The sequence below is a fragment of the Boleophthalmus pectinirostris genome, unplaced genomic scaffold, assembly GCF_026225935.1.
Source record: "Boleophthalmus pectinirostris isolate CB_2022bp ecotype Guang Dong unplaced genomic scaffold, ASM2622593v1 HiC_scaffold_16, whole genome shotgun sequence".
Lineage (NCBI taxonomy): Eukaryota > Metazoa > Chordata > Actinopteri > Gobiiformes > Gobiidae > Boleophthalmus > Boleophthalmus pectinirostris.
The window spans coordinates 13,331,857-13,353,569 of NW_026571095.1; the positions used below are offsets into that span (position 1 = coordinate 13,331,857).

A 21,713-nucleotide genomic window follows, 5' to 3' on the forward strand; every position below is an offset into this window, starting at 1 on the left:
AATAAATTTTCTCTAAAATATGTTGTACTCATAGCCTATTATTTGAGAAATTTTGCACACAGAGATCCCAAGGACCACCCACTCATGTCTGTTTTCAGAATAGTAGTTATTACTCTGCAATAGTGGACCATTTGTGTGCTGCTTTCTCCAAGCATGTCGTGGGCGCTTGTGAAGTGTGAAATGAGTAATCTCCTTATATAGGCCTATACTTCAAGACTTGGCAAATAGCTTTGAAGCTCCTTTAAGGAATACAACTTATATCCTGTAGTTAAATTTGCTTTATTATAAGTTCATGGACAAACAATTTCAAAGAGTTGAAGGCCTTCATCATCCAGGTTTGGGCACTCTTTCAAAGTTGATAAATGACATTATGTTGTATTTTTGTTTATTATATTTTAATTTTAGTCAATTGCAAATAGGCCACCACATATGCTTAAGTCATGGTATTTAGATACTAACTTCAATGCCTACTGCTATCATTTTGAAAAACAGTATAACAGATTTAGGACAATTTGGGCAACTCTATAGTCCTTCAACTTATTATATTTAAATGTACAAAAAATTAAAGGTGCACAGAAAGGTGTATGTGGCCTAAATGGGCTGATCAGCGCAGAGGAGGAAAAATTAGGAGAATATGTGAACGATGAATAACGCATGTTTGTGTGTGTGTGTGTGTGTGCGCGCGCGTGTGTTAGGGTCATATAGACTGTACACCATAGCCGATCTACATGAGTCAGTGTAGTAGCCTACACAATAGTGGTAGTCAAACATTTTAAGCCATTTACCAACATTTGGAATTATAGTTGATGACATTTCTTTGATATGTTGTAATTATATGTCGGCCAATTATAGAACCGTGATTACTTCAGATTGTTGCAAATACAAATACAAACATTTGTTTGAGAATAGCGACAAATCAGGCTTTACAGCACTGCGCTATGATCTGAGCTAGACGTCTGCCTAGTCTAGTGTCTAGACCGGATTTGTTAGGTGTCAATAGCCGCCGCAGGAGTCGCGTTTGTTCACACCTCGGTCTAAGTCAGAAGTGTGAACACCGAGAAGGAGGACAGGGCGCCGCTTTGAAAGAGACGCATCAGTGCGCACTGCTCACAGTCAACTTACGCAAAAGCTCACAGCTAAACAAACCTAGTGGAAGTCTACATTCAAATCAGACACTATGAACACAAGCCTGTGATGTGCAGTTTGTTTGTTTTTTCTTTCAAGAAGAGACCATACTCTCAGTACAAATGGGGGAGGCTATATATTAACATTTTATTAATCGAAAAAGTCCAGGCAACTAGAAATAAAAGAGCATTTAAAAATAAATAAACAGGTGCTAGGCTTTTAAACTAATAAAACACAAAAAATGCTCAGTGAAGCTCAACCGATACTTTAAAGATACAGGACAGCGGCTTTATGCCCGTGCAATAACCCTAAAATTCACCTCTGAAGCCATGGGGCTTCAGCTTCCAACACATTATGTTTTTAATCACTTTCTAACCACGACTTTAAGGCTCAGCTGCAATATAGCACACTAAGGGCTTAAAAAAAAATCTCCAAATAAATAAATATTTAGGCAAGATGTTCTCATAGGCAGTGCAAATAAAAAGTAAAATTCAAAATAAAAATGTAGACCTAATCATGCAACTTAATTGGTCCAGTCTTTTAGATGTAATGAAGTTTTTTGTTTTTTTTCCCCCTAAGAGTCAAACATTTCATGTAAAAGTACAAAGACAATGTAGGCTTTGACAAAATGTCAGCAAAAAGGTCACAGCTGAAAACAAAAGGATTCACAAGTCAGCCACAAGCAACACCATATCATTTTACATCAATATTTTGAAATTACAAAGGCTACGAAATTGAAACCACAGGTCGTAGAAAATCTGTTTAACCATGAATAATCAACATATTAGTCCACTGCACCCTATTTAATAGGCATAGCTTTTCACTTTTTAAACACAAATTTGATTTGTACAATTTTTTCGCATGAATGTCAAAGGGCTATTCCTAATCTCACCGTAATCTAGACAAACATTCTGTCTAATCTGTTTTTTTACATAGTCATGTCTAGGAAAGTGGCATACATCTGAAATGACAGGAACTGCAAAGCTGTCAAGGATGATATTCCACTTAAAACTGACATCTAGACCATCAATATTAACACTTTAATAGGTCGTCCACTTTGTTTTTTCAATCGCTTTGACACTTTATAGAGTTTTACAGTATTTCTATAATCTGACAATAAAATATCTTCATATTGTGATTCGTGTGTGTTATGTTGTGTCCCCTGTGTATCTTTAGTGGACAGTATTAAGTCTGAACAGTATTACAATGGCAATCTGTGTTTAAATTGTTGATCATTGTTTCTGCAAAGTATTTTGACTTTGAAGTTTGAATTTGAGACTTTGAGGCTTGAAATTGAAACTGAAAAATGTAAGGTTGTGCCAAGATGAAGACTTCATGTTTAATAACTTTGCGATTCTTATAGTCAGATACATTCAGAGCTCTATAATGAATACAGTAAGACCTCTAATATTATATTAAGTTATTGTTATAATATGAGTCTCCCCCTGCCTGAGTGGCAGGTTTGGGAATTTGTGCCGAAATGTAAACAGTAGTGTGAAAGTGATTGAGAAAGAAAGGTAAGACGGACAGTTAGGTTAATGCTTTAGGCAGCTGAGTTTAGTAAAACTGATTTTATTGTATGGTTTAGTTGGCAACTATAAGACTAATAATGGTAATGATGACATTGGAATGTTCTTTAATAGTCATATTTCATTAAAATTGTGTCCATTGTACAATATGTTATAATATTGTAATGTCAAAATTGTGATGGTTTTAGGAAATTAAAGTAAATAACAAATTATTAAAAATAACAAATTTTCCCTTCAGTACTATGCACTTTTCCAGCTAATTCTGGACATTCCCAAATGTGCAAAACACAGCAACATTCATTATTTATTCTAACAGCAATAGTTTGCAAGTCCATCTCAAATAACACACATTTACAGCCACACTTCAGCATATTTTCTATTTGTAGTTTTTGAGTGTTATTAAAATATTATTGTAGCAGGTCAAGAACAAGAATAAATGTTAAAGTTTTGTGTTGTGTGATATCTCAAAATATAGCTCTCTCTTCAAGCACTGCAAAGTAGGATAGGAAGTAAAAGTCAATGGCAGAATTTCATTGTCTTGGGGTCTGTGAGCTAGAGGCAAAAGTGTCTGTGGACTCGTCAGTCCTTTGGCAGCACAGTTCCACCGTCTCTGAATCTCCCATCTCCATGTCAGGCTGATCTTCTGCATCTACTATGGCGGAAACCTCTGATACATCGTCACAGCAAGAGCACACCTGCAAAGCATTCATTAAATATGACACATTTTAAGGTTTTTATTATTCAAGTAAACATCATTCCACTGACAAGAATGCACAGGAATACAACACAGAGTAGCATCTAACTTGAAATGAAAGAAAGATATGTCTGCTCTATTGGCAGAATATATACCTTGATGTCTATGACCCTGGGCAGACTTCCCTTCTGTATCCATGGGTGAACCTCTACCAGCTCCTTCTTCTGCTCCTCAGAGAAACGTGGCTGGGTTTTCTGCAGCACCTTCAGCTTGTCTCTGTCTTCTTTCAGCACTTGCTGCATGTCACTGTTGGCACAGTATAAAGAACAAGAAAACATACAGTAGTTTGAGAAAACAAGTAGTTGATGGGAAGGGAGCATAATAATCTTACATATTTACATACTACTTACATACTTATCTTATATGTACCATAGTTAATCCTACGATAAAAATATGGTATTCAGACGTAGAGATAGCTATGATAAATTTCACCTGTTATAAGATTGCTATCCTTACACTGAAATACATGGGCCATCTTGTGGTAAACCCGTGTCACTGCAGCCAGTGGAGCTGTAGCAATATCTTCTCTTCAACTATGGCTACCAGGCAGCAAATACATAAAAAATCTACAGAGTAGATGGGTTAATATTATATAGGAACAAGATAAATTAACTCCACACAGAAAGGCCTCAAGTGGCCAGGGAAGCAAACCCTGGGCCTCAATAAAGTCTTTCTGAAGTAAAAGTAGATTTCACTGTTTAAATCCTTACCCTTAGCCTTCCATTATATTACACAGAACTTAATGTGCGGCACTACCTAGTCGTCACTGCTGCACCCCCGTCCTTTCACTCACCGCGAGGGCAGCTGATAGGTCATCATGACCTTGTCATCTGTGTTGGCCATGAGCAGCCACATCGGGTCCTGTAGTACATACTTGATGACGTGATTGGTCTGATCCGTCTTCAGAGGCCTTCCTTCGGAGCTGCTCACGTGAACTTTTACGTTCTGGCTGTTCTGAGATGAGTCCACGCTGCCAAAGTACTTACTACTGTTGCTTCCTATAAGAATCAAAACATGAGCATGAGCTAAAGCACATAACATAGAACTAAAGAGATATAAATGAGGTCACGAGGGCAGTTCTGAGTAATTATTCAGTTTTCTGGGCCAGTATCACACATCACATCACAAGTACATTCAGCTCAAAAGGAGAACTCTAAGAGTTCTCTACAATTGATAAACTATATATAAAATATAGTATATTATAATAATATTTTTTTAATAAAAAATAAAAAAAAATATATATATATATATATATATATATATATATATATATATATATATATATATATATATATGATTGGTGCCACAAGGCGGCCAGACTTATTCCACTACCTGAGATGCCGCTGGCAGAGCCTCCACTGGCAGACGTCCTGCTGTTGGACGTCCCACAACCATTGGATGCTGAGCCCATGGAGCCTGACGTGGCAGAACCTGTGCCTGAGCAGGAGTCTTCATGTAAAATCACATCAAACATGTCGCTGGAGGAAGAATTTGCGTCACTGTTGTTGCCATCTCCACGGGAGCTGATCTACAAAGCAAAATGCTAATCTGGTAAAATGTACACTATGTGTAACCAATGACCCTACAATGACAACACTAGGAAAACATTTTTGCATTTTACATTGATATGTATTATGGTTAAATTCTTTGAGGCCTTGTATGCAAATTAGTGGAATAAAAATGGGGAAGGGGGATTGAACAAAATACGTTTTCTGACTTACATTGTCAGTGTATTTGATATATATATAGCTTTATCATGTCCCATGTGTGATTTAAGATAATGTCTACAAACTTTGTGGATAATATAAAAAAACACAACACTGAACTAAAACATAACATAGGGGGTAAGTATATGATTGGAAAAATAAAGAGGTATGCTGATGATTTGCCTACCTCATAGCTGAAAGCCCCCAGCCTAGAGCACAGTTTATCCCATGACAAACGCTCACAGACACAGGACGTGTCCACGTAAAACAAGGGTCCTGGTGGACCAAGGAGACTGAGAGATGGCTAAAGGGTGTAAGGATAATGACATCATGTGTTAACACCCATGTTTCATCTAAACTGGCTAGATATTACACATGGTACAGGAATACAGTAGTAGCATGGTCCAAAAAGAGACATATACAACCATGTCTCAGTAAACATGCCACAACTCACACACAGGCCTCAAATAACCCACCACAATCTGATACAGTCTTAGAGTGGAGATAAAACATGTGAGCGAATGCATTTCATATTTAAAATCTCATTTAGCATTGATTATTTATGTAAGACCGCATGCATTTACAAGACAACAATTCAACATATACATAAAAAGGAATCAAACAGTGGTATGTGGATTACCTGCTTTAGTTCCCTGTCCTTGGTCTGGTTCCCACCTGTTCCTTTCTCCCTTTCTGTTGTGTTATTATTGCCTTGTCCCACTGCAGAGAACCCAGTGCTGTCCTGCACAGATAGCTCCAGTTCCAGCAGGTTGAGGGGGGAGCTACAGGGCGACTGGAACAGTGGTGGAGAGGAGGTACCTTCACCACCTCCAGAATGAGGTGTGGAGGGGCGAGACTGACTCTCAGGAGCCCCCTTTGGCATTTCAGAGGATGGAGAGAAGTGGAATGACATCGACAGGGATCCTGTTTGGGTGGTGTTTGTGTTTTGTAAGTTTGCTTGGCTTTGAATATTGAAGGGGGTTGGGACAGTAAAGGCACCCTGTGCAGAAAATATAGCTGGGGCTAAGGGTATTGGAGTGGGATAACCACCAGGTTCAGTGGGGTACACAGCCTGAGGTCCTGGGACTGGTGGGTACATGTAGTTGGGTAGTACCAATGCCACAAATGGGGTGACCATTGAGGTGGGGTATGGAGGATGTTGGAGGTTTGGGGGACATGGGACAGGGCTGCCCTGGTTTACTGCCCCGCCTGAGGAACCAGCATCAGTGTGGGGGGCAGAGTTGGGCCTAGCATACACCTGCAGGGGGTACCCGGGCATCACTGCAGGGTAGGCCAGAGGCAAACAGGACTGTGATGCTTCTGAGGGAGACCAGGACGTGGGGTTAAGGCCGTGGTTGAGAAGAGGGGGCCGCAGCTGTTGCTTGGGGTGGGATGCTGTGCTGTCAGATGACTCCACCTTCTTGGCTCTCTTCGATTTGGTCTTTTTATTTCGCACTCCTCGTCGAGTGCTGGGTTCCCCACCAGGACCACACTGTTTGGATGATCGGGTGGTTTGTACAACTGGAAGGTCAAGCAGAAAAAAGTTTAGTTTAAAACAATTTAAAACCTTAAAAAGAAAGGGGTAATAAAAGGGAAATAAATTAGAGTAAAAAAGAAGAGAGAATTCATTCTGGGTTAAAGTTTGGTGGTCACCATCATTTGAAGTCTGTTCCCTCTGACGTTCCAGATATTGAGAGCAGTTTGCTTTGAGAGCTGTGAGTGTCCGGAGCTCTTTGAAGCGATTAAGAAAGACCTGTTCCTCTTTTGGGTGTGAGCTGCCAGGACCTGCTTGGTTAGGCCCAGTTTCTTGTAGGACTCCCTCTCCTGACAGGGAGTGGATACACCACATGGGGACGCAGAAGGGTTTTGGTTGCTTTCAGGAGGTTCTCCTGTCCCTGGGATGTCCTCTATTAGTTCTGTATCAAAAAAACAAACAAAAAGTCTAACTGGATTGGCTATATAATTGGAATAGAAGTAGGTCATTGGTAATAGTAACAGGAGTAATTGTGTCAGTTATACTCTTACTCTCTGCATTTGTTTAAAAAACAGTATAGTACTAAAGAGAGGGTACACCATAAAGCTCAGCTTTTTTTATTTAGCCTTGAGGTGGCAAAAAGGTGAGGTAGGTTTAGATCTCAGACTTTATCATTTCTTTCATATTAGGTAACCTTGTTGATACCCAAATTTTGTCCAATTCTCATTGCACAATCTCTCACTAGTATCATTTTACTATTAACAATGTTTTGCTGATTATCCCACCTGATCTTCCATATGCAAAAACAGTGCAAGGTTTCTAACTACAACTTCATACTCATTTCATTACTAGTGTACCAATGGGAGAAAAAAATCAATTTAAGTCCTTTAGGCAACAATGGCACTGCTTCTAATAATTAATGGAAAGATAATTAAATTGACCAATTGTTGATTTGGAAGAAAAATACCAAAATAACAAAGATATTTTTTCTTTATCCAACTCAGTCTCTCTCTTTTTTTTTTTTTATCACTTAGAGCAAACAAATTAGATTAGCAATCTGTCAGAGTACAGTACCTGACTCAGGGTGAGGTTTCTTGTCTCCAACATGCACAATAGTGCTACTATAGCTACACTGGCTGGTAATGGACACAACACTTTCTGGTTTGTTTGGTACAGGTAGAGGCAGTGAAGTGCCCACTACTGCTGTGGCTGCATCACTGGACTTTTTGTCCCGGTCATGTAAAGTGGAGAGACCAGATTGAACCTTCAACAATGCTGGTTCTGTGAGGAATCAGAATAGGAGATTCTTGCATTAGAGATCTCTCAAGACTATTTATAAAAAGAAAATGCAGCTGTAGCAAATAAAGTTAGACAGATACAGACCTTCAGCCACCTGCATGTTTGTGCAAGCCTTCTGCTTGTCCTCATCAGAGTTTGAGGAAGTGGTGTTAGAGAAGGACTGGCACTTTCTCTTCATGGTGAGAGGAACATTACAGCTCTCCAGGTACCTACAGTTATGAGCAGTAGGAATGTTATTACCATTGACAATAAAGACTTAAAGAGTGGTCTAATTTCTTTTACCTGATTACACTGTCTAGACAGCTTATCTGCTGGTAGGAGTAGACAGTTTGATCATTAAAAGTCAGTTCCTCCTGAAAGGTAGACTTGGCCTCCTCTGCTCCAGAGTCCTTCCACTGGGCAGTGGTCGCTGTGTCTTTGGGTCTAACCACTACCTGACTCTTTTGTACAGAGTCTACTGGAAAAAGACCATAATTATGACTATATCTGCAGACAATACATTTACATTTATATATTATATAATATATTCAGCTATAAGATAAGACTTGCTACCAGAGGATTTCTTGTCTATTTTGACAGTCTGTTGCTCCTGACTTTTTTGGAGGTGTATGCCCTTGCATATTTCCTGAAAGGTGCGCTGTGAAAAGTCATATCAGATCATTATTTTTCAGATTATTTCACAAAACTCGAAACAACACAGTATCATTTTGATTAACGCACAGGTCTTGCTTTGGAGCTCTCTTCCTCTTCTTCCAGGTGCATCTTTGAGTTGCTGCCATTGTTAAAGCTGTCAGTTGAAGAGGTCATGCTCAGAAGGTGGTCATTGCTGTTCATGCTACCATATCCACTAGATCCACAGCTGTGAACCGGCTAAAGACATTATATAAGATAAAAAAAACAAAAGTAAAATAATTTATGATTATCATTTAAATAACATATCTTAATTAGCTGTCAAAATGTAATTAAAGTGTATATTTTTTTCACCTGTAAAAGAAGGCGATGTATCTGCTCGGTTATATCTTGTATGTCTGGATCCATTGTTTTTATCTCCCTAGTGGCGGAGACAGGTGCCACAAACACATCTTCATTCACAGGGCCCCTAAAAGTGTAAAAAAAAAAAAAAAAAAAAGACTTAATTGCAATGACAGACTTGAAGGCTTTGAATGAAACTGTATGTAAAATTAACAACATTATTCATAAATATATTTATTTATATGAAAACTCACATGCGAACTTTGTGCCTTCCAATGACAAAGGACACTTTACGGCTCCAAGGGTTGACAAAACTTGACCAGCTAGTGTCAAGGATAATGTATTCACCATTTCGTGCACAGAATCGTATAGATGAGTGGTCAAATGGTTGTCCAGCATACTGAAGAACTGCACAAAAACAAAATCAAATCATCAAATTTAAATGACATCTTCTGACATGTTACACATTTTTCTCAAGTTGTTGCATTTTTTACTTTTTCTATGGATGGCCAGCATAATTGGACGATCATTGGGATGAAGATGCAGGAGAACTGGGGTGCCAATCAAGTCTTGGGGAAGGTATCCAAGAAGTGGGACAGCTCTATAAAACAAAAATACATTATACATTTTCTGCACCTATATAAATAAAAAAAAAAACATGCAAAAAAAACTTAAAATATTATGACAAGACTTACCTCTCATCCACATCTTGAAAAACACAACTGGGTGAGTGTGTGGTAGTAAAAATGCGCTTGTCTGTTGGAATCCTGGGTGCTAAAATATTTAAACAATGCATTCATTAGTTATGCCAGTTACACCATTTATTTATTAACAGCGCATTGTGATAAGGCTCTTACCATCATAGCCTGAATGAACTCTTTCAGCCAGTAGGAGGCAGCAGAACTGGTCTTCAGCATGTACAGTGTCCTGGACCTTCATCAGATATGGCGTCATTCGAAACGGATAGTACTGCAGATCACCTTCACACTCCTTCCCACCACTGTATGCCATTTTAAATTCAGTAGTTTAGTATCATATTTTCACAATATTGTATTGTGTATTATTATACTTTTTATTAAATCTACTTTCATGGGCTGTAATTGAGTCTTGAGTGCTAAAACAAAATCCCTGTTTTCACTTACGCCCAATCTTCACCCACCTCATACATGTAAGATCTTCTTCAAAAACATGCAATCTATAAAATTACCAGTAGAGGGCAGCACAAACCCACTATGTATGAAGTATGAAGACTCAGTATGTTAAATTCAGCACCAGGTGAAAAAGATTTTGTATTATTAACAATTACCACAAAATCGACATACTTTGTGTATTTACGTGGGTGTGTTGTAATTTATGTATGATATTAGCCTGGAAACTAGTTCAGATTAGAGCACGTACGCCAGTGATGTCACAAACAGATGACAAGCGCCCAGAGAGGAATGAATAGTATGAATATAAATTACTACTATCCACGGGGAGCAGATGGTCTGAGGGTGGGGCTAAGCAGTATTCACTCACCTGATACGACAAAAGAAGGACTTCTCCTGCATACAGTCAGAAGGAGAGGACTCTGAAATAGGGGAAAACATGCTTTTATTGAAAGGCAATAGGATGCTGTAAGTAATGTCATCTCCAACAGGTGTTTTAACATGCAATGAGGTGAGCAAAGGCTTAAAGTGTGTGAAGGAGTTGTATTTGAGGAAACATTTTCAAGTCTAATAATAAAACATTGTGCAAACGTGTGATAGCACCTACGAAGAATTACTCATTATTGATGACGATAATGCCCCCGCCCCCTCCTCTCATTCATTGCTTTTGAACCTATTTCTAGTTTGGGTAATAAGTATAAAAAGTAAAGGTCATGGACAGTACTTCATTCTCCAGCTAATGTTCTCTTTCCAAAAGTCTATAAAAAAAATAATTTTTCATTTCCGACATTAACTGTTGAATGACCATCGGGAGATGAGTGTACCAGGAACTAAAATTCATTAAGTGCATGCACAGGTTCCCTTTTTACCTACCACATTTTACCTCTGACCCTAAGTTAGTGGAATTTATACATATACATCTTTCTTTGGCTGTTCACAGGGTTCACCATCTCTCCTTACACTACATCTAAAAATAAACTCTTGTTTTTTAATCTTTTTTTTTTTTTTTTTTTAGCAAGTTTAAATTTGCCAATGTTTTTTTTCACTCAAAAAGAAAACACTTCTGAGCTAAATTATCTTGTCATGTAACAAGTTAAGAGAGCTAAATATGTCAATCAGTTAAATCCAATCTAGACGACAACTTAAATCCAAATAATTATTTCGAAGTTTTTCTCAACTGCATGCTCAAACCATCTCATTATCTAAACTTAAACTGCCCATATTAAGCTATTTTTTGGTCTATGTTATAATGTTGCTTGCTCATAAAAACATATCTAGAGTTTTATTTTATTTCATTCACATGTTTAACACACAAACTCTGGATATTTAGGCCATGATCTTTTCTCAAGCTGAAAACACTTGGTTCCACCTTGTAATGTCATGTGGTAATACAGGAAGTACTCCACTGTGTTTTCTAGAATTATTTGGAAAGTAGTTTTTTTCATATTGTTTTGTAGTACTTTATTGTCCACATAAGGAAACTGTCTTCTGTTTTTCACCCATCCTTCAGGAGCAGTGCACAACAAATGAGGCGGCCACCTCCATGATCTTGTTGCTAGGCTTGGTCAGGACTACCTTAGCTGGAGAACTAACTATGGAGCATGTTTGAGTTGGCCTGAAATTTCCAATCTCTACTAAACAAAAGGTAAAAGATAGCTGTTAACTTGAAAAGTACCACCACCCATGACATCACAATGTGGAACAGAGCATTTTGAGCTTTGGAGTTTTGGAGACAAGATTACTCAAACATGTGTGAATAAAACAAAACACAACTCCAGGTATGTTTTTGATGAGGTAACAACATTCTAACATGGCTTAAATCTCGCTGGAGTCAATTTTGCATAATACAGGGCCTTTAATATACAAACAATATACTGTATATTGAGAGCAGATCTGATATCATCATTCATTACCCTAACCATCCTCTGCACTCAAAGAAGAACTGAGATGCTACCTCTAGTTCTATCTAATATAAATGAATTAATACTAATACAAATGAACTACAGTAAGTACCTGCTCCCGTACACATGCTCCAGGACGGCAGGCGGTACGGTGTGGTGAAGCTGTAAAAAACGCTGACATCCTGCGGTGTCAGAAACTCCACAAACTTGGTGTCCTTGAAGATGTCTCTTTTACAGTTGAGAATAGTGGCAGCCTGGTCGGATATGTAGACTATTCTTCCTGTGATGAGGGAGACAGCCACTGCAAAAATGTCCTGTTGAGAGAGAGACAAAACACGTGTAATCCATGCACTACAATATTGTATTTGCAAAAACGTAAAGTAACTCACGTTGTTTTTAAGAGTGTATTCAGAAGTAATGCTGTCTATCTCCTCTATTGTATAAGAGGACACATCAAGGCCTGAAGGCTGACTGTCATTGGTCATCAGCAGCTGGTAGTATTCTTCATTGGCTGAAAGGGGAAAAACAGAAACAACACAAAGCAAAAATAAAGTTTAATGTATTAAGTTTAAAGGGAGTAGACTATCATAACATACTATCTAAAAAGAGCCCTATGCATTCTCTCTGTGAGCAAGCTCGCCTCTCCACTGATCTGACCTTAAAGTGATGCCACCTGCTTGTCTCCATGAAGATAGACATGTATAATGCCAAAAGTGAAAGATTCTTGGTAAAACAGTAACTCATCTAATAATAAGGGAATTAGGGCATTAGGGAAAGCAACTCACATTTTCTGCACTGGCATTTATATACTTAAGAATTGGGATAATCTAATGCAAACTACACAGGACAATATTCAAACTGGCAGCACCTACCTTCCACCTGTTTGACACAGCGCAGGGCATACTTGAGGGTGTTCAGGGTTGTGGACTTGTTGTTGTGCCTCTTCTCGGTGGGCAGGTGAAGCTTTAGTTCTTTCAAAGTTTTTATCACCTCCTTCTGTGTCTTGGCTTTGGCGGACTCCTGACTACTGTAAGTGGCACAGACAGGAAGAGAGCATGTAAGTGAACAGTTCACATTAGTATAGATAGAGGTTTGGTTTTATGAGCAGGCTGGAGAACTGTGAGTTATGGTGTACCTGCAGCCACTGGTGGATGGGTTGTCTTGCTCTGAACTGAGTAAGCTGAAGGCATTGGAGCTGCTGGGTGGAGATGGGCTGTGAGAGTTTGAGCTGGAAAAGAAGACATGACATTTTAAATTTACAGAATATTTATTTATGTTAAAATAAAATATAAACAGTTTTTTTTCCTACAGAGGTGGAAGAATTTCATGATTAAATGATCTTGGATATCTCAAGTTACAAATGAATATGATTACAGTATATAATGTTCTGCTGGAGTGAGGTTAAGTGAAGGTCTGTTTTTTCCACCATAAATTTTGTACTCAAAACTTGGCGATCTACAATGTCAACTGATGATTGCCCCAGTCATTCAACCATAAATAAAAATAAAATAGTGGAATCAAAACACACACAGCAGCAAACATTTCCCAAAACATGTGTTCAAAACACATCCCCTGCTTATTCATCTGAGATTGCACTGCTTAATTTACCCAGTAATATAAAGGTAATACTCTGAGCCACAGCACAAAAGGCAGGCTACTTATAACCTCAGGTCAGTCTCACCTTCTTATGGATGCTAAGTGGACCATGGCCAAAAGGGTGCACTGTGGGAAAGCTTAATACAGAAGCACTTAGAGGCCAGAATACAACTCTAATTAGGACCCCTGCCAGATTCTTGTTAAAATGAGAGTAGGGCTGTTCTGGGCCTTTTGTCCCATTGTTAAGCTTCACTCACAAGGCTCAACGCCCTAATTAGATCATGTCGTCACTGCTTTACTAAAAAATAAAGCTCACACCACCGTTCAATGCTGGAATAAAAACATTTAAACTATATTTTCCCTTATATATTGTGGTACAAGTAGGTCATTGCCCATCAGACATGTGGGATGTTGGTGAATCTTCAGTTCACACTGTCCACTTAACCACTAAAGTCAATCTAGTTATCAGCTGCTTGAGGTTAATGACACACTTGCACTACAACCTTGGTTCCTAAATATAGAGTACTTATATGTTTAAAAATAACATTACTTGGGCTGAAATAGTCACACAGTCTAGTTAGTTGTTTAAGTATGTTAATTTTATCGGTGAAAACTACGGGATGCTACAGCTGGATTTAGACAAGACAGTCTGGGCATGTATTGAAATAAGACTGAGACAGCTTATTTTGGCTAATTAATGCTCTGTGGCGTATAACTAGTGTAGTGGAAAACCTGACACTAAAAGAGGCTCAGGGAGTTTGCACTGGCTGAAAGAGTCCACGAAACCCTTTTTAGTTTCGACCTTCAGACTAACTCAGTCTAAATAGTTCTCATTTATTATTATGCCAGATTAAACCCTACCTGTCCTTTCAGCTCATGCATAAGACTTGAACTAATCACCCTCATTACAGGGCATGATAGGCTGGTTCACTCATTATTGGTGGATTTTATTGACCAAAAATAAACATCACTTTGTTTTAAATACACTGATGACAATAAAGGTGTGTTAAAAAGTGTGAGGACTGTAAAATTATCCACAGTATCCAAGTATAGAAATATTGCTTTCTATCCTTATTTGAAAGTTTGTTATATTTTTGTTTTATTTTATGTGCTCTTTAAAAATAAAATAAATGTTCATTATAGACAATTGTGATATTTTCAAATGATATGATAAATATGTTGATGCACTGCTGGACTGATTATTTGATTGACTGATAACTGTACTATAACACCCTCTTTATCCCAGAACAGTCACAGTCGCGTGCGAGTCTAAAAGGTCCATTGACTAAAAATGTGGGCTTGGCCAGAAGTGACGCAAGCACGTGTACGAACTTCTCAGCGTAAACACATTTAAACAAAGCGTTGCTAGGACAATAAAGAGTGCTTGACTTAGGCCTTGGCTTTCCGAGCTCCAGATGGCATCAGTTCCTACTGTGACTATTATTCCTTTTTACGTCTGAAGAAGGAAATGTTCTTCTATGTCACTGACTGTATCTTAACACACTGTAACCATGTTATTTAGAGATGAGGTTAGGTCAAGGCAGACTCAGTTAACCAACCAATACCATTCCCCCTTTGACTTTAAAGAGCTCAGTGTTAGTGTCATCATGGTTTCCTAGTTGAGTGGAAAAATGTACTGTCTGTCTAGTAAAATAGTCATAACTCTTTGGGTGTTCCATTAAACTATGAGAAAAAACATGTAAACAGTACAGTCTATCAATTTGCTTCCACTTGTCTGGGGTCAGGGTCGTGGGGGCAGCAGTCAAATCAGGAATTCCCAGACTTCCCTCACCCCAGACACTTCCTCCAGCTCCTCCGGTGGAGTGTGTGAGGTACTGCTATATGAATTTGTTAACAAATCGGATTGGAAAGTCATGATGCCTAACAATATACAGCTGGAACATAGTGCTCATAATAAAATATGCTACATCACTTAATGTAATCCAGGATGTATCTTGTTTTGGTGGTTTAACTCTTACATTTGTCCCTTTTGCCCTTTGTTTAATTTGATATCAATTTGAAAAGAGAAGGTGAAGAGTGAGTATATTAGGGTTCGGCCCACATTAGTTTTAAAATGATGATGAACACTTGACACTAGCAAACAGGATCATTTGTAGATGTAAGGTTTGGATGTTTTTCATGCCCCAACCTGAAAGGGTGAGATCACCACTATTTAGAATCTGAAAACAAACCAAAGTTGACTTTCTCTGCCAATCCCTCTTTCCTACTCCGTCATACTATTCACAGGTCCTATTGTCCGTGTCTCCACTATGATCAGAGGTAACACCTGTAGCGCACACTGCTTAACTCAAATCTATGCCTGACCTTTTGTTACTCCCTGAAGACTCCAGCAGGACCGAGTCCTTGCTGTTGCCGTTGGAACTGCCCATGGACTCGTGGCCGTTGCTGTCATTGCTGTGACTCTCGTTGCCGTGGCTCTCGTTGCCGTGTGACTCTGTGCCACTGCCGCTGGACCCGCTGCTCTTCATCTCTATGTCCTCCTCAGGCAGGGAGCGGGAGCGGGCATTCTTGCGATGGTTCTGTGGTGAGGTGGAGTTGTCCAGGCCACTGCTGTCACTGCCCTCTGAAGGGAGGCCTAGGTTGGGTCCCCCCTGGCTGAAGCCACCCATCCTGTGCAGCTGCCCCATGGAGCTACACGATGGAGGTCCATCCTGCCCCTCCAGCACAGGGAAGCAATAGGGTTTTGAGTTCGAGTCTTCTGACATCAGGAGAGATGGTGGTGAGAGGAATTACAGAGCATCACCCCATCTTCACTGGGGGTTGTGGCAGTTGGGGGCAAAGTGGATTTACCTGCGGAGACATATTTACAAACATCATTTAAATGATTTCTTGATTTAATCACAGAAGCAACACTTTCACCTATAGCATTTTGTACAATGTAGATAAAGGTAAGAAATATAAGATGTTACACTAGGCCAAATATCTAGGCCTGAGGTTCAAAGCTGTCTGTGTTTTGACTGACCTGGGATCATACACACTGCACTTAACCTTTGAACTCTAGTAACACTGCAGGTGCCTCTCTGAAGTGAAGAGCTCACAGACTGTGTAGCATTTACAAAGAGCAGTAGGTCCTATGTACTCTTCAAAGAGGCACAGATCCTAAAAGGTAATCCCACCACAGGCACCTGGCTTACTGTGTTCAACTGATCTTATAAAAAGTACTAGGTATTTATAGAAACAGCACATGGTGGTATCCTACATTTAGTTGACTTTTTTTAGTTTATATTTAATCAAAGTTTTGTGACAGTTAATATGAGTGGTTAAAATTTGAGAATGAGGATGTGGTAAGAGCTGGAATTAATCTTCTTACTATCAATAAATACATTCCTAAACAGTTATTGAATACTTTCATTTGCTGCTTAAGACTTTAATAAGATGTATAATGACATTTAATTATTTGTGTGCATCACAGTGAGGTAGGGCAGGACAATATGACGAAAATCAATTGTCACAATTTTTTTCTCTCATATTGATCAATTATAATACATTAAAATAAAGCAAATATATTACTGAGAGGTAATTTTCTGGACTAGTCAAATGTATTCCTTCAGAATGTGATCTCTCCTCAAATGATTTTACTAACTGGCTGTAAATGTAACTGGCTTATAATAAGAATAATGCATTACACTTACATGCAGTCTCCTATCGAAGTACTAATCAGGCCTAGCCCTACTTATCTTCTGAGATCTGATGAGATCAGGCTTTGACAAGAAGGCTTGGCCACAAGCATATCACTGATTAGCGATGATTGAATTTAAATTTAGTAATTAAAATTTTATGAATTGCATAGTCCTACAGTCAGACCTTATGTCGTGCGACTGTTCCCATTCTCTGTTCTCATTCTCAACACACTGACCTGCACCTCTTCATCCTATCTACAGTTAAAGTCAGGGTATAACGCCGGTCTCTGGCATATGCTCAAACCACATGCTGGCATTCCTGTGTAATGGAAAAACGCCTAACTGCCTCTCTCACTAAAAAACAGTGCAGTGCAGATTGGTCTACCGAATTCTGCACTGGTGTGGGCGTGTGTTTATTTTAGGTAACCAAGCCGGTGTGAGGGCGTATGGCTCATATGTACTCAGTCATCTTTTACGTAGGGTTTTCCTGTGACGCTCAACTAATGGTGTATTTAAGATTCAGATTCAGATTGAGGAAATCCATGTCAGATCATTCTAAACCAAAAAAGACCATATTTCATTATTCTTATGTTGCACATTCCTTTTACACTGTGGCATCATATAGGCTTTTGAGAACAATTTGAGAACAATTTTGAGTCTACTCTACTTGAGAATTACAGGTTGTCTAATGTTGCGTATAAACTTCTTGTGTAATTATATGGTTCACAGTACACTGTAATCTTGCTGAATACCTTATATTGCCTTGAGTGCGGTTTGGTGCATGTGGCTGTCCAGGTGACAGCAGTCTAGACCTCATGATCCAATAAATGATATGACATAGAAACAGGGTTAAGGCAAATATTTGCAATTGTCATTGGTAAAGCTCATTCAAACAAAAGAAAAACTCATTGTTTTATTAATGTTGATTACAGCATAATTTGGGTGTGCTTCTATAGAATCTGTGGCATTGGTCAAACTTGGACTTTATCAAATAAGTAACTAACTGTACCATCTACAAATCACTTCAAATTTTTGCACAATGATGGTGAATAATTTGCCTCAGCATATTTCACAGCTCTTAAAAAGACGCAGCAAACGTCTGCATTGGAACAGTAGGTTAAAAGTAACAAGGTTAGGCATGCATCAATGACCTCTTATCATTTTATAACACTCGCCAAGGTCCAAAAGACTTAACCACACATCCCAGATGGGATGATTTGACAGATTTACTGATTTACTTTATTTTCATTTTCTCATGATATAAATGGCATGTCAGATAATTTAGTATATAATAAACATGTCTATCCCATAGAGACTACAGAGAGGTTTAGAAAGTTACACTATAATAAAATATTTACTTTGGCTAGTAAATGATTGCTATTAAACCCTGCTAGAAATGCCCTCACTATTGTTGTAGTCACATAGTGAGCTAAAAGGCCTGGCCAAATCTAAAAGCTATCATCCTATTGCGACTTCAGAGCCCAAGGCCCCTGAGTGACGCAATCTGAGATCACACCTGATTCAATAACTGCAATGACAATCTACAATGTCTTTAATATCTGATCAACTGACGTCACAACTCCCAGATCCAGTTTTTCTGATCCCCTTGGCAGTGGTTAAGTTCATGTTATTATGGTAGTTAACAAGCCTGGATGGAAAAATAACACAATGTCCATTTGTTGTTGTGGCCATTTAAAGTAATTCAATGTGATCAAAATCTCCAACATCTCAACCTCCTGAGAACATGGTGCTAAATTGTTCCTTGGAAACATCACAACAGATAAACGACATTCAGTATGTGACTGGAGCAATGAAATTAAAGTGCTCTTGTATACAATTAGCAAGAAGTAATACCGTGAGGTTTATTACATTTCCACACAAAGACAAATAATTGGACTTGGAACATAGCAGATTATAAATAGGCCTTTTAGATTTAGACCTTATATGTAGATAGATAAACTTGACCCCAAGGAAAATTCACAGTTTGGCAGAAGCAACATAGAAAAGATATTTAGAATTACCAGTCCAGTTATGTTTTTGTTTGTTTGTTTGTTTTTCATTATTAAGTAAAAAACAATATTACAAAAACTTTTCTTCCCCAGGCCTGGACATGCCTGTGACTTTTGTAATACTCTTATCTGGATGAGAAATTTCCATTGTTATATATTCCCTTGCAAAATTCAAATTGAGTCTTCAATAATCTGCTCAGCGCTGTCAAGATCATCTAAGGTCTCAAATGTTTGTGGTTAAGATTACCAATGGGACCAGAGCTTTATAACTGTCTCTTATGCAGCACATTATTAATACAGATGTCCAAAACATTACATAAATTTGGACAGGTGTCAAGAAGGCAATATGAGCATTTAATTTGAAGCTGTAATAAAACATAAAATAAAATTTGTTGGCACACTTTATTTCTTATCTACTTTTTGATGTGCAGTGATTGCCCTTCTCTTCATGAATAGTGGTCTGGCAACTTTTACATTCTTGGTTTTCGTTTTATGGCTCCTCTGTCATTGACCTACTTTTTAAAGAACAAACTGCCAAAGGATAATCAAGAGTTGAAAGCTAGGGTACTTTTTCCAGCTTGATAAAAATAGATTTGGCCACCTTAACCTAAGCAAATTCTCTCACTGAAGTGTAATTTTTCCATGAGATTCCATAAAATTAAATGAAAAGAAATGCTGAGAGTTGCAACAGTGAATGTTCCCATGTACCTGGACGAGAGCCAAAGTTACACTGGAACCAATAGCCTTGCTCCTCTAGCATTGCTTACGTCAGACTCCATCACTCCTCCCTTTCTTCTCAGTGTCCTGTTTCAAGAAACGTGCCACAGTTAAATAAGGGACTTTTGCTTGGAATGGGATAGTCAGTGGACTAAACACCACTACCTCAATATTATAGTATTATATGGGACCAGTTATGCCAATAAGCTCAACTTTTAGATGCCAACAGTAAACTATCTGCTTAGTGATGGGCTCACCTAGACAGCCGTGGCATGGATTTTTATCACAACTATATAATAGCAGTTTGTAGGGCACGCAGGGAGCCTGTCACTGAGCATGCGCATCATCCACAACTTTGACCATATGCGTTAAATAAATCTTGCTATGTGAAACCTTTTGTGTATTACTTTGTTGGTAGACTATGAGTGGAGATGTAATAAGCAGAAAAAAACGATATCAGACTCTGAACATCCAGAAACACCATGTAAATCTAACAATGATGAAGAACAAATGAACCCTGCTGGGCTACAGTGGAACAAATACGGTACCACATGATCCACACCGTAGGAAACACTGCATACCGACACTGTCCCTGTCCTGTGAGGTGAGGTCCGCCCTCAGCCCAGCCGCCGCTGCGTCATGGTGACGGTATGTACCAGCAGCTGAGCCAGCCCGCTCTGGACCAGCGCCTCTGCATGAACTTCAGCCATGTGCCGTTGTAGCGCACTTTATGTAAGGCGTTACTCAGTGTTTCATTGAGCATTCATTGGTGCACCCTGTGACCGTCTGGAACATCCTATGAACGGAGCGTGAGCGTGCGTGCATTGTGCCGTATAAACAAACGCACCCATGTTTAAATAGATACATAGATAGTTTATTGGTCCCAAAGGAAATTCAGTACTTAGGTCTTTAAAACCCGTATAGCATAGGCAAAGGGTGTCATTACTCCACAACTTATTATACAAGGCTCAAGTCTGTTCAAAGTCGCCTGCTGTGACTCTATGGGAAGGCTGCTGACTCTGACAGATGGATCTGACTATAGTCTACTGACCGTGACTTTTTAACACAGTTATGCAACTACACGTTTCATCCTTATGCCCTTCCACTCGTTTGGCAGGACTTAGAGGTTCAAATGTCAGGCTAACAGTCTCCACTCAGCACGGATGTGAGTAAAAATGCACTTACCTCACAAAAGTAGACCGGTTGAGTGTCTCGTTTAGTTAGCGTGCTGTCTTAGAAAAAATAAGCCTTGTTGTTGTGACATTAACTGCAGAGTCCCAGTTGACCAGAGATAGAGGTGTCTCGAGTCCCGGACCGAACCGACTCAGTGTGCGCACTGTCCTCCCATTCAGGTTTCACTCTGACCGGCTGTAGCGCAGTGCTCCGGTGCCAGCGTAGTCAGTGACCTCATTTCTAGCTCCTCTCAAACCCCGCCTTAGCGACTCTCTGATTGGTCAATATCCTGTTCTCTTTTTCGTCATAGTTCTCCTGGCCAATGACAGAGCAGGTTTCTCTGAGCGCTTTCACCGTTAGGAGCCGCTCATCTCAGAGGCTTATCCGCGGTGCCGCCACTCATTTTATATAAGGACTCGCCTCTTTCACGTGGAGCTTACGTCTTGCGTGAGACGCTGCCGGTGAATGAAACGGTTATCTAAACGGTTATACAAGTGTGTGCCCGAGCAGCAGCAGTGAGCCGCTATCTGCAGGCACTGCGGAATTTCACCAGCAGTGCTCAGATGTGCTCGTTTACATAATTACACATTTTCCTATGCATTCTGCAGAATGTGTTTGACTGGATTATACACTGTTATTTATTTACAAGGTGTCATTCAGGGCAAGCCC

The 21,713-nt window shown here is 39.2% G+C and overlaps 1 protein-coding gene across 1 annotated transcript; it reads right to left on the reverse strand.

Moving 5' to 3' along the window:
- Positions 1–1,248: 1,248 nt before the first annotated feature.
- per2 (period circadian clock 2) lies at positions 1,249–21,252 on the reverse strand. Its single transcript, XM_055151569.1, is given in 26 exon segments — positions 1,249–3,349; positions 3,504–3,654; positions 4,202–4,406; positions 4,741–4,936; positions 5,302–5,418; positions 5,755–6,635; positions 6,768–6,881; positions 6,884–7,030; positions 7,663–7,869; positions 7,972–8,096; positions 8,170–8,344; positions 8,440–8,524; positions 8,608–8,757; positions 8,872–8,986; positions 9,114–9,267; positions 9,354–9,460; positions 9,555–9,633; positions 9,717–9,859; positions 10,378–10,429; positions 12,021–12,222; positions 12,298–12,419; positions 12,781–12,935; positions 13,044–13,136; positions 15,830–16,315; positions 19,863–19,958; positions 21,057–21,252. Coding segments are annotated over 24 exon segments (4,341 nt in total). The 5' UTR covers positions 16,231–16,315; positions 19,863–19,958; positions 21,057–21,252; the 3' UTR covers positions 1,249–3,184.
- Between the last annotated feature and the right edge of the window lie 461 nt (positions 21,253–21,713).